The 14,053-nt window shown below is 39.8% G+C and overlaps 1 protein-coding gene across 31 annotated transcripts in view; it reads left to right on the top strand.

Moving 5' to 3' along the window:
* rims1b (regulating synaptic membrane exocytosis 1b) overlaps positions 1 to 14,053 on the top strand; it is a 146,735-nt gene that overhangs the window by 113,625 nt on the left and 19,057 nt on the right. For 12 of the 31 annotated variants that reach the window (XR_009788359.1, XM_061772160.1, XM_061772163.1 and 9 more), the window contains 13 exons: positions 782 to 953; positions 1,113 to 1,266; positions 1,419 to 1,475; positions 3,014 to 3,167; positions 4,288 to 4,404; positions 4,829 to 4,891; positions 5,384 to 5,461; positions 8,477 to 8,596; positions 9,275 to 9,364; positions 11,882 to 11,959; positions 12,407 to 12,475; positions 12,777 to 12,890; positions 13,371 to 13,477. Coding sequence is in view for 30 of the 31 variants with exons in the window: in XM_061772160.1 (XP_061628144.1) it covers positions 782 to 953; positions 1,113 to 1,266; positions 1,419 to 1,475; positions 3,014 to 3,167; positions 4,288 to 4,404; positions 4,829 to 4,891; positions 5,384 to 5,461; positions 8,477 to 8,596; positions 9,275 to 9,364; positions 11,882 to 11,959; positions 12,407 to 12,475; positions 12,777 to 12,890; positions 13,371 to 13,477 (1,373 nt within the window). In the remaining variant the exon portion in view is untranslated. The remainder of the gene's footprint in view (positions 1 to 781; positions 954 to 1,112; positions 1,267 to 1,418; positions 1,476 to 3,013; positions 3,168 to 4,287; positions 4,405 to 4,828; positions 4,892 to 5,383; positions 5,462 to 8,476; positions 8,597 to 9,274; positions 9,365 to 11,881; positions 11,960 to 12,406; positions 12,476 to 12,776; positions 12,891 to 13,370; positions 13,478 to 14,053) is intronic. The other 19 variants (XM_061772157.1, XM_061772162.1, XM_061772165.1 and 16 more) reach the window with 19 other exon arrangements.

The raw sequence follows: 14,053 nt of genomic DNA, 5'->3' as shown, positions 1-14,053 counted from the left end.
CTGCACCATTCTTCCCTCACTCATGAACAAGACCCAGAGTTACTTGAACTCCTCCACTTGGGGTAGGATCTCATTCCCAACCTGGAGAGGCCACTACACCTTTACCATCGTCTCAGATTTGGAGGTGCTAATTCTCATCCCAACCGCTTCACACTTGGCTGCTAAGTGCTGCAGTGAGCGTTAAAGATCACGGCTTGATGAAGTCAACAGAACCACATCATCTGCAAAAAAACAGATGCAATACTGAGGCCACCAAACTGGACCCCCTCAACGCCTCAGCTGCGCTTAGAAATTCTGTCCATAAAAGTTCTGAACAGTATGGGTGACAACGGGCAGTCCAACCCTCACTGGAAATGAATCCGACTTAGTGCCGCCAATGCAGACCAAACTCTGACACCGGTCGTACAGGGACCGAACAGCCTATATCAGGGTGTCCAGTACCTCATACTCCAAAAGCACCCCCCCCCCCCCCCCACACACACACACACACACACAATACAAGGTCCAAATGCCTTCTCCAGGTCCATAAAACACAGGCACACTGGTTGGGCAAAATCCCATACACCCTGAGGACCCTGTTGAGGGTATAGAGCTTGTCCACTGCTCCACAGCCAGGACGAAAAACCACACTGCTGCTTCTGAATCTGAGATTCCACTTCCTGACAAACCATCCCCAAATAGACCTTAACATGGAGGCTGAGGAGGAGATTAAACACATACCCTATGACAAAAGTTGTCTGTTTGTTTTTAAACTGCATATTCTTTAATGCTTCCGTTACAGTGACAAGAGTAAACGTCGGACAAAAACCGTGAAAAAGAGCGCAGAGCCCAAGTGGAATCAGACCTTCATATATTCACATGTTCACCGCAGAGATTTTCGCGAGCGCATGCTAGAGATCACCGTCTGGGACCAACCCAGGGTCCAGGAAGAGGAAAGCGAATTCATGGGCGAGGTAGGTTTGAGGCCCACCACCCTTTCCAATCAAGTCCTTTTTAACTGGTTTCCCGCTGTCTGAATTGGTTCATGGTCATAGCTAGTCTATGTATGCTGTAATCTAAGAGCACAACGAGAGAGTATAGTGTCTTCCCTTTTGTTCTGTGCCTTCTCTCAGATCCTGATAGAGTTGGAGACCGCCTTGCTGGATGACATTCCTCACTGGTATAAACTCCAGACACATGATGTGTCCTCAATACCTTTGCCTCAGCCTTCCCCATACCTTCCACGCAGACACGTTCACGGAGACAGCCCCAGCAAGAAACTACAGAGTAAGTCTTTTAACAACATTCTGTCAGCTTGAGAACCAAAAGTATGCTTGTGTGTGGGATCTTTCTTGATCTAGATTTTTCCCTTAGTGCACAAGATCAAGAACCTCCCAATCTGATCGTCTTTTGTACTGTATGTGTGTGCGTGAGTGCAGGGTCTCATCGCATCATTGATACTGAGTTTGATGATGGTTTGATGATAGTGACTAAAGGTGGGTAGGGGGCATGGTTACTACATGTTGCCTTGTAGTTAGCCTATGGGCATCCAGCACTGGGTGAGAGAACATATTATTGCCCCTAAACCTCTGAAATCCAACAATTTGCACCCAAATCTTCTATTATATGAGCAAGTCAATATATTTCTATTGGACTGGTGGTGTACGTTATTATGACTTTATTTTATTGGTGTGCCGTATCCCAGGGGCTACAGTAAAAAGTTCTCCTCCTCTGCTGACTGTAGAAACACTTGTCACACGAAGTGCATGTAGAACTGTAGGTTTAGTTCACTCACATTCCACTAAGTCTCCCATTATTGCTCTGCATGTCTCAAATATCTGACAGAAATTAATGGTTTTATTTATTTTTAAGACACTTTTCATGTTAACTGCTTTATAATTTGACTGTTTTTGTTGTGCCCTATTAACTGTCATTTGTTGAACTCTATAGTATATTCATCCATCCATCCATTATCTGAGCCGCTTCTCCTCACTAGGGTCGCGGGCGTGCTGGAGCCTATCCCAGCTGTCATCGGGCAGGAGGCGGGGTACACCCTGAACTGGTTGCCAGCCAATCGCAGGGCACATAGAAACAAACAACCATTCGCAATTTAGAGTCTCTAATTAATGCATGTTTTTGGGATGTGGGAGGAAACCGGAGTGCCCGGAGAAAACCCACGCAGGCACGGGGAGAACATGCAAAATCCACACAGGCGGGGACGGGGATTGAACCCCGCACCTCAGAACTGTGAGGCTGACGCTCTAACTAGTCGGCCACCGTGCCGCCTCTATAGTATATTCACATATATTATTAAAAAACTGATATGGGTCATTTTGATGTTTGAAATTGCTGTGCAGCTGTTTTTTTTTATTCTTTTTTGTTTCTTCCTTTTAACCCAATGCAAATAGTTTTCTTACAATCACAATAATAGTAATCCGACATGTGTCTGTGTGTGTGTGTGTGTGTGTGTGTGTGTGTGTGTGTGTTCGCTAAATATTGTATCGTGATGGTTTTCAAAGGATTAGGCTGCCTTTGGGGGTACCCCACAGGACTTCCAGGACAGTACAGCAACATGAGAAACATTTCACCTGCTAAGCTAAATTCTGTTACGTGAAAGGAAAAAATTGTTGATTTTTAGTCCCTAAATTGAAAGAGGAGACAATGTCTGAGGTGAGCATAAACCTCCACAAAAATATCATCCAGGGGAAAGCAGGGATAGTCGAGCAGGGGTGGCTTTGACCATTTTGTTTCTCTTAGGAGAGGCTCAAGGTTCCACACTTTGACAGCCCCTGCTGTATGCAATTCGAAGTTTTAGCAAATGCTAAGTACACCCTCTTGTCTAACAGAACATTGCAGAAAGAGCTATTTAGGCTTGTTTGCAAATTGACCATTTACCTGTGAAACATCTTGATGTTTTACTAAAGCATATCACACCTTAGGGTAATTAGGAGCGCAATTCTCACAATAATGTGTCGGTATGAAAGGATATACATTTGATCTTTTGGTGTGTGTTTGTTTTTCGATCGTTTTGTAGGAGGAGAGCATAGTTCCAGGGAACGAGAGCGAGGCAGTACGTTGGCTGTGCCCGAACAGCAGCGTGCCTTTCAGCATCGATCTCGCTCTGTATCTCCTCACCGAGAGGATTCGTGCAGGGCGAGGTCGCGGCCTGCACATGTGCCCATGCAAAGGTCAGTGTAAACTGCTTCCGCAAATTGGTCACGTGTCACTTTCACTGTTTGTGTTGACAAGATATGATCATCAGTCAGTGTTTTATATGTTGTAGATCAGGGTGCCCCACTCATTTTGGTTCAGGACCCACATTCAACCCAGTTTGATCTCAAGTGGCCAATACAAGTATATTAGTGGCCTAATAAGCTATAAATAATGACTATTCAAAATTGTTCCCCCTTTTTTTGTGCTAATAATTTTAAGTAGAAATTGAAAACAGCTCTTTAACGAGTTTTCCAGGGAGAGGATTGAGCAAGCATGTTGACTGTTTTTCCTACCTGGTGAGTTGTGTGAGTTTGTCAAGGGTGAGAATGTAATGTAATGTATTTACCTTCGTGCTGGGTTTGAAGCAAAATACCAACAGCTCTAAAAAAAAATGGCATAAGAGCAAAGAAACTTTATAGTTTGAATTTATTATTTTAACTTTCAGCACAATTTATATTATATTTTAAAGGTTTTTTGCATCATGTTCATATTTTGGATTTGTAGAATTTTAACAAGCATTTTTATGCAGAGCAACATTTGAAGTTGATTCATTTTTTAATAATATTGTATCCTGTCTGTTTTGTTTAACTTTTATGGTAAAAAAACATTTCACTTTAGTCTGTTCAATTAATGTGTATCGGCCCGCGACCTGGTGTGCTTCAAGTTTTGGCTCCCTGCGCATTTGAGTTTGAAACTCCTGTCTAAGATTTTAACGAATGCTAATTATATTCATAATTAGATCGCAACATACATCATTTCAAAAGAAGTAGCGGAATTTTAGTCAGACGTTACAACTTTGTGTCAAACTTGAAACGGTAGCAGTGTACTGACTACACCATTGAAGTTTCTGACAACCACCAGTTATTTGTGATTAAATTGTTTTGACATTGTCAGTTATTGGAAAGACAAGCCTCATGTGGGCTTGTCTTTGTCTACCAATGATGTCGTCACTGTTTTTTATTGACCTATACAGACCACATTTGAACGTTTTCATCAAAAATGCCAAATTACACAACAGGAATACATTTCCATTCATTTTACTCTAACTGTATGTGTTTGTGTTTGGCAAAAGTAATTCAGCATTTTTGATATCAGGAGCCTGGATGAGATTCATCAGAACCGCCACCACTCTCGGTCACCTTCCCATGACCATGATTCCCATTTGGAGCACCAACGCTCTGGTGACTCAGACTACGAGTACTCTGAAGACAGGTAACCTTTTGGAGATTTAGATTTGGGGATGACACTGTGCTAAATATTTACTTAATAATATATTGATGAAAATGGACAAAGACAACATAGTTTAGAGATTCATTTTCCTTGCGTTTCATTTCGCATAAAAATCACAACTCTTAATATAGATATTAATATTTTCAAAATACAGCCTAATTTTATTTGCAAACTATCTTTTACTAATACTACTAACAGTGTGACACTAGTGGTTGTATCATGCTGCATTTCAATATCAGTCTACTGAATATTATTTAATGACGATTTAATGATCCAGTAAATCATAAATTATTTCATGGTTTTTCTCATTCATAAAATCACATGCCTGTCTGAGTTGCCATCCTCTTCTGTTGTGTTTTTTCGGGTGATATTTTCATTTGTTTACCCATCGTCATGGCAATGACAGTGAGGCCCTGGAGATGCACAGGTCAATCCGAGGCGGGAGTGCAGAGTGCCTACACACAAACAGGTAAAAACAGAAGCTAACAATGATCATCCAGTTTTATTTGATAGAATATGCCATTTTCTAACCATTGTCATCCTCAGTATGTTCTAACAAAGACATTTAACACATTCAATGTTTGTATTGATGCAAACTCTGTGCGTGTGTGTGTGTGTGTGTGTGCGTGCGTGTGTGTGTGTGTGTGCGTGCGTGCAGATGTTTGTGAGTGTATGTGTGTATTATCGTGAATGTTTTGTGGGTGTCCACAGGAGAATTACCACAAAGTTCTAATACTCTTGAATTGTACACATTCGTATCCACATGTGACGAAGTATGAATGACACAAAAGACACTGTGTGAAAAGATTACTACACAAGTTGTCCTCAAAGAAGTAAAATTTATTTGTTTAACTTGTTTTATTTTTATGTTATGTTGTCACTCACAGGAGTTATATATATATAGTCATTTTTTTTATTTTTTTTTTGTCTTTGTGTGTATTGCCTTCGCTCATACAACCAGGGGTGCATGTAGACATAGCAACACACTCCCCCCCAAAATGCCCCTGTTAGTAAATGGTATCCATAAAGACATGTACAGGTAAGGGAGCAGGTTACAGTAGTCGTTGTTTCCCTTTTTCTTCCTTGTCCAGTTTTTTCATGCTCATTTGTGCAGTTGGTGAGCCATTTTGTTGCTGCAGCTTTTTTTTCTCAACACATGAAATGCCCCTATGTCCCTCTGTCTGCTTGTGTTGGTGCCAACTCACTTTGCCATGTAGTTGCTTTTGCCAACAAAAATGGTACCTGGACCTTCCCTATAATCTATATCTGTTCATCATTTGACCCAGTTTTTTTTAGAGGGCAATTAATGCGGATGTGGATTTGATCAAAACAACACTATACATGGGTTAGCTATGTGAAACATTTGTAGGTCGGCCAGCAAGGTAACTTCTCCTTCCGGCTAGGATTTTCATTGTCCTGAAGCTTTGGTGTTAGGTTGTGCTGTTATGAAGTACAGGCTATGGTCAAACTCACTTCAGAGCCATTTTAAATCAAGCCAGATTAACTCCAGGTCCAATGTATTTTCAATTTTCATTTTCCCATGAGCCAGAATGATAAAGTTCATATTTTTACCAAGTAGATATTACGTCAGGTTAAGAGTGCATAGGACAGTTAAGGAATGTGTATATTATATATATATATATATATATATATATATATATATATAAAATACACATTGAACTTTCCCTTAAAGATTCCAGTTGTGGTTGTGTTGTAAACGCCGTTGCTGCTCCACGTTACCACAACAATTATAATTCTAATGATAACCCGTCCCACTCTGCCTCCGATTGCCTCGCACCAAGGATTCATACTTTTGATTCGCTCCGTGTGGAAGCTCTCCACCAACAGACACACGCACGCACAGACACAGACATACGTAGGGCGGGTCTTAAACCACGTGTGTGCAGACGCAGAATGAATAGGTGTGTGTGTAGGTGTGTGTGTGTGTTCGTGAAGACCTTCTACACAATGAATCAAAATTATGAATTCTGTCTTGTGGCTAGCCAATCAGAGACAGAGTAGGGCAGGTTAGCGTTCCATACAATGGACACAGGAGTTTTTTCTGAACTTGACTAAGTTGTCTGTTTATTCCATTCGCTAGTCGAGCTAACAAGCTTGCGAGCTAAGGGCTGGAGCTAAAAAGCTCACTCGACCACGGCGATATTGTTAAAATGTCAGCGCTCGGAGTCGCGTGTGTTGTTCCCCACATCACATACATAACACACAACCATAACCACAGCGGCACATGTTATCAATACTCAGGCAGTAGTTCACTTCAGCAAACTCATTTTCAGCGTCATTTGATTGACAGGTAAAGGTCTGACATGGCAGTACAGCAGCTTGGGGGCGGGCCTTATTTTACATTTGATCTCTCCTTTATTTAACCAGGTAAAAGCGTATTGAGAGCTAAAATCTCTTTTTCAAAAGCCAAGACGCAGCAGAAATTATACAGTACATAACACAACAACAGTCATACAATAAATAAAAATAAAGACTAAAAAATAACTAATATTAAAATGTATGGCATCTGACTTAAAAGCAGTGACAAAGATCAAATGCTTTCTAGTGCATACATGGTGTTTTTGTTGGGGTTTTTTTTCATTCAAATTTGGCAGGCTTTAGGACATTTTTTGGGTCTCTTTAGTGGGTTAATGACAATAGGTTAATACTGTAAAATAATATATAAATATACAAATACTGTTAATAGTATTTGTAAAATACTGTAGGTTAATACCTACAGTATTTGACAAATGTTCACTATTTTTTTAAGTGCAATTTTTGCAAGCAGAGCCAGATTATGATTTATTTGTATTTATTATCAAACATATTTTATTTCTTGTTCTACATTCCAATGCCAATGTTTAGTTTTCTTTAGAATTGAAAGTTAATTGTTATTAAAAATTATGTACTTTATGGTGCTCTATAATATCATTATTTCAGTGGCATTAAAAAAACAACCAATACTATCATTTATCATGATTGTTTTTGGGAAAAGATATCGTCCTAAAAAATGTGCCATCGTGGCAGGCTGAAACATACAGTAATATATTGAGAGAGAGCAAGAGCAATGGATAACGCAAACATATTGTACAAATAAAAATCTATATATATAGCAGGACCGTGAACCAACAACCATCATATAGTGGAAGATTACTTTATCTGTCCTCCGTGATGATAAGTTGCAGGGACTCATTGTTTCCAGTGAGAGAGAGAGAGCGAGAGAGAGAGTTTATATATATATATCTATATATGTATATATATATATATATATATATATATATATATATATATATATATATATATATATACATATATAGATATATATAGAGAGAGAGAAAGAGAGAGAGAGAGAGAGAGAGAGAGAGAGAGTATATATCTATATATATATTTATAGAGAGGGAGAGAGATCATTTATCATGTCATTCATTTCATATACTATATATATATATATATATATATATATATATATATATATAGTATATGAAATATATATATTAGGTGAGTAGCATTAAAATATATGATCTTTACTCCATCATAATCCGCATAATCACCTGTCAGACAGAACTTCATTTGCATTTTTTTTCTGATCAACTCTAAATACTGAGCATGGCTTCATCTGTCTATACATTTCACGGCTGTAGTTTGTTTCTTCAATAGATGGTGACTCAATAGCTTACTCTTTTGATTACATTATGTAATCAGCATTACGTTTTCGCCTCCGATATGTATGAAGTCAGAGACGGAAAGAGAGAAAGCCTGGATTACGCTTACATTATGACTTTCTCACTCTGATATTGGCAACCTAATCCAGCCATTCTCTTTTTAAACATTCCCGTTTTAACAAAGTATAACGGTGAGTGGGGAAGCAAATAGGAAATCATGTTTTGGTGTTGACCATTGATATGAGTGGTCCTTAAAGCCTTGTCATTTCCACACTCGTGTTCTGTTCACACATTTTGTTTCTGCTCATATCCGTTAGATGCATGTATCATTTTGTCTTTCCTTGCTTTTCTTTGTATTTGTCTTGCCTTTTATGGGCGCGGACGGTGTACAGCTCCACCCTCCCTGCATGTCTAAAGAGCAAGGTGCCCCAAAGGCAAGAGGGGGGCAACAACATGCATCGTAGTATCTTTGCACACCGTGTGCTCAGGTTCACTGATGAGGTCACAGTTAGGTAAGAAAAGCCCCTTCACGGTTCCTCTCCGTCTTCTAACTACCCCCAACATGCCCTTCCTTCCTTTTACGGGTGACAACACACAGAGGCTTTAGCTTGTACTTGAAATTGCAAATGAAGAGCATTAAACAAGCACTCAAATCTTAAGCCCTTGGCATCCTCCATGTGAGGCCCTTGGCACGAAACCATTATGTGCAATGTCATGCGATGGTACTGAGCCAACCATCTGTTGAAAATAGCTGTTGTCCTAGTGCGGCGTGACATGACAACAAAAAGCAGAAGCAGGCGTATGCATCTGAAGCTGGCTTCACTTCTCTTTCCACTCTCACATGAACACGAGCAGAATTATTTTTTTTTTTTACTTAGACCTGGTTCCCGTGGCAACTCACTCATGTGAGTGGTCTCACAGTGGATGCAGGCTATGAATGGCTATGATAAATGGAGATTCGGAGTTATTACATGTTACTGCACTGTCTGATGGCCTTTTTTATTCTATCTTTGTCTCCTGCTTGTTTCTCCACTTTACCTGTCATAATTATTTGATTCTGTCTGATTTGTTTTTTTCCCTCATTTTATATCATTCTTTGCAATCACGTCCACCTTGTCTCCTCTCCTCCTTCATGTCTCCATGTTGATTTCTACCTTATTTCTCTCTGCCGCCATGCTGTGGTGGTGCAGTGACCTGCAGCCATCGTTGGATAGAGTGAGGAGTGCCAGCACCACATGTCTGAGACCAGACACCAACTTTCACTCTCCTGACACAGACAGGTATTAAGAATAAATAGCTTTCATGTCCAAACACCAACACAATATTATTTGCACATTTAAAAAATGTGTGTCATTCCTGCATCATTTTATGTCACCACTCTAGTTTGTGCCATGTTACAATCCATAAATTGTTTATTTGGCATCACAATAACTCACCTTCCGATGTAGAAGGTGGACTCTTCAAAATCTTTTTAATTTCAAAGAAACAAGTGTTTGTCTCATCCAGTACATACTCTACACATTGTTTAAGTCAAAGTAATGTCTGGCGAGTTTTGCACAACATAATGGGAGAATGAATTGATAGTGAATAATTCCGACAATTTGTAAAATTATTTATTATTTATTATTTATTTATTTATTTATTTATTTATTTATTATTTATTATTTATTATTTGTGCTTCTCAGGACAAATAGAGTGAACCAATGAGGCGCTGTTGAATCTGTAACAACTAGTGAGAAGGGAAGTTGAATTACATCCACGCAGACCTCCGCTATAGCAGAACTCCCCAAGGAAGAAGTACTGGCATTAAAACAGTAGTACAGAAAATTCAGGAATAAATCCCCCCCACGCCATAAAAAATAACATTTAAAAAGTTTATTTATTAACTACTGTTTTGACTCAAACTTCACCTCTTTCTAAGTTTATTTTGTCTTCTACTGAACAGTCCCCTTAACCACCGGGGCTCATAGTTGATTTTACAGTTCCACCAATCTTGACAATGCAAAACATCTGCATCTTTGAATCACTTCTATTGTGGACCCTCACCCATTCTCTACAATTGCCTAAACAATACTGCATATACAATATATACTTACTAAATGAGAACAAACCTAAAAACCTCAGATAATAAGCTTCTGAGTGAGTTTGCACTTTGTGTCTGAAATTATTAACACTTTGATTTTTTTGATCAGTTAAACCAACTACTGATCTACTATATACGTTGGATCGTTCTTTAGACTAGTGATGGACCGAAATGAAAATTCTTGACTGAAACCGAAAATCGGAAATGAGGGGGGTGGGAACAAAAGCCGAAACACCGAAAGAAATTACTATGCCAATGGCTATGACTGCACAGCTGCCAACATATAGAAATTCACTTCCAGAACAATTTGTCTGAATTTCCATATTTTTCAAATTATGTCAAGAACATTACTCTGGGACAGTTATTATGTAATAGGATGAAAATAATTCTGCATACTGTTCAATTGAATAACATAATCACTACTCTAGAAACATAAATAATGAATAAATTATGGCTTCAATATTTTTTATTTTATTGTATTTGTTGCCTTGACCTTTAATGGTGGACACATTTGCAGCCAAATGTCTTCTCTGGGATGCTATTTTTGTATTTCCTGTATCCACTATTGCTGCTGAAATGATGCAAATTTCCTCATTGTGGGACTAATAAAGGTTATATTATTAATATGTATTCTAATTTATTATAATGTACTTTTAACCTGATAGGCCCATTTTCTCAAGTGACATAGTGGATTAGCAGTGACGTACTAATTCATTTCCAGTTTCCGCTTCAGCTCCCTATGTGGCTGTCGAGCGTTATAATGTATTGCAGTATTTTTCTCCAAACCCTTATTAATTTGCCGAATATTTTGCTCTTCAAAGTTGGTTACTACGTCTTTTACATTAACATTTAGTTCAGTGATACACATTTCTGTCCGATTTTGAAATGTCTTATTGTGTGAGCGGTCTTTGAACGTACCTCTATTTCCCTTTGCTTTTTCCGACGCAGTCATTAACCGTTCGCGCCGCAAACTCTACAGTTACGGATTACCTGCATTCCCTCACGTTTTGTATGTGGGCGTGTATGTGTGTGTGTCTAGATGTCAAAGGACCGCAATAAACAAACCAACCAATCTGTGTTCTCTAACAGGAGCACACCCCTCTCTCTGTATCTTGGCACTCTAAAATAGCTGCAGACATAATACTCCCTTTTCTGATCCTCTCCACTATAACGTGGTTCCAGCCAGACCTATGCGATACGTGTACTTGTCACCCAGACACTTATTTTGGTGTTTTGCGACTTCATGTCATGATAGCTTAGCAATTAGCATGGGATCCCCATCTTTCGCTTGTTAATTACTCCTCGTCCTCGTCGTGATAACTTGTAGCTTATTCACAGCCATGTAGGCGATGATTGGTGACTTTTTGCTGCGTTGACACCAGACGGCAAACAAATTTTCGCCTCTGCGTCTCGGCATTGTATTGAGCTGCGTTAGCTGTAGCTCGTAGATAGCTGGTGCAGCACACATACTAGCGTTAACAAGCATTCCCCTTAGAACAGCGGAGAGCAATGAGTTTGGGGAACTGTTCCATTTTCGGGCCATTTTCGGCAGAAACATGCGTCTGGCCGAAGTTTCGATGCATCACTTCTTTAGACTGAGCCACACTATCTGTCTTCTGTCATGCAGTAGGTTCAGAGTCTTGACTGTTCCCTCAATACAAACCTCTTCAATGCATCTGGTTTCTTCACCTTCCGCTACTCCACATATCTCCAGGTGCTCCAATTCATTGCCCTGCAAGATCCCCTCAAATCCCAGGATCTTAGTAGAACACGTGGCACCTGAAGAAGACAGGTATCAGGCCTGACATTTCTGCTATCCCCGTCCCAACATATGTTGTCGCTCTGCTTGCTTGCTTATATCTTTCTGACCCAACATGTTGACACTGGTCCTGCAGACTATTTATGACTCATATGGAATCTCACTATTGTTGTGATTTGGACTGTTTTGAACCCTTTCTTGTAAACTTTTGTGGGCTGAGGCTGTTGTAATCTTCCATTTGTTTTCACCCATGCTTACAACTGTGCACTCGATCTGAATCTATGCACTGTCTTAAAAGCACTTTCTTATACAATGTCGGCGGAATGTGCAATGATTGTCTATATTCATTTCTGACTGAACAAAATCCTCAGTCTGAAATATCTTTCCACACAAGTATTGATTATTTAATTTCATCACTGTCATTGCCATATTATGTTTGTTTGTCCTCTTCTCTTTCTGGGTTGTTACTGTTTACCAAAGCAGGCAGTGTAGCAATACATCAAGTCCAGACTGTCTAAAAGGCAGCAAAAAAAACCTGGAGGGTGACAGGTAAGAGCTTTCATCCAACCACACTTCATTTTCCATATTCTATTTGCCTCACTGTTTATTTTGATTCACTTGTTTGTAGCTTTGACTCGTCAGAAAGCATAAACTAAAGCTCTTCGAGCTTCCAATAAACCACAATAACGATCATTCAGTGTTTATGAATACCTAGTTTGCATAAAATATGCATACCTGTACATACCCCTGACTTTACCAAAGTATACAAAATGGTACAACATCAGCAACATGTATTTCAGATATCTTTTGCAAAATGTCTTTTTAATTTCCATTATTTTGCAAACGGCAGTCGAATCCAGCCCACCTCTATCCTCAGGGGCAGTAGGGGCAAAGGGTGGGCACTGAGACCCTTTGGCCAGACAGCTTTGGCTGGGTCCTCTCCAAACTCTCCGCAGACAGACAGGTGCATGCTATTGTCAGCAGGAGGCCTTTCCTACTGTGTGGTCCTGTTGTTGCTCACTGTATGCACAAGAACCAAATTTATTCACCACATCTCAAAATTGTTATCATTCCATCGAACCTTAGAGTTAGCTGGGTATGTGAAATATTCTCAAGCACTTCCAGAATGTTGAAACCTTTCACAAATATTTCTTGCATATGTTAACTGTCCTTACTATATACGTTCTCATCTTGTCAATTCTATTTAGCGGTGTATAGAAATGTGGGTATATTGTGTATACTATACATAAACACACTCAGTGTCTCTCTCAAACCTCTCCCCTGCCTCTTTGCTGATTTATGGCCTGTTCTCTCCCAGTTTTACCTCATCTTCAATTTTATTTTGTCTGCCTGTGATACTGTTTCGTCCCCTGAAAATTAAACATTTATGGTACTGTATGTGTTTTCCCCCATTTCTTAATCTCTTTATGTTTCTGTCTGCCAGAACACACCCTCACGGTAGCCCCTCTTCCCCAGTGGGGACTAACTCATCAGGTCGCAGGGGCCGGCAGCTTCCACAGCTCCCGGCTAAAAGCAGCAGCATAGAACAAGGTATGGTGTGTGGTTGCAAGTACAATACTCTGTTTGCTTAGATCATGGGGCGGGGGTATCCAGTGAAGTCAACAACAACTTCTACTGCAACTACTACTTCTAATACTACTACTTATACTCAGTCCACGGTGTACCCCATCCTTCAGACAGAGTCGCCCGGGATAGGCTCCAGCTCGCCCGTGACCCTACTTTGAAAAAACAATAGAAAATATTTCTAAAAAATCCACCAATGTGTGAATCCGCAACTGCCAAACCGCGACTACGTGTGGGTCAGCTGTATGTCTTTCTCATTCGGAGTATGTAATTTTTGGTCTATATACTGTATCATTATTTAGGGCAGAGGTTCCCAACCTTTTTTGACCCAAGATCTACTTTTCAAGTAGCCAACCTCCCGGGATCTACCAGTTCAGTGTCAACATCACAAACCCACACACTTTTTCCAGCCTGCAGTACCTAACCTCACAACACTTTCTTTTGGATCTTTTGGATCAACCACTATATAGAGTGAAACCTCAATAAAACGAACACCAATATATCGGATATCGGATAAAACTGCCCGTGGGGAGTGAACAAAGT

This window comes from Phyllopteryx taeniolatus, chromosome 4, assembly GCF_024500385.1.
Source record: "Phyllopteryx taeniolatus isolate TA_2022b chromosome 4, UOR_Ptae_1.2, whole genome shotgun sequence".
NCBI lineage: Eukaryota > Metazoa > Chordata > Actinopteri > Syngnathiformes > Syngnathidae > Phyllopteryx > Phyllopteryx taeniolatus.
This window is presented reverse-complemented; position numbering and strand designations above follow the sequence as displayed.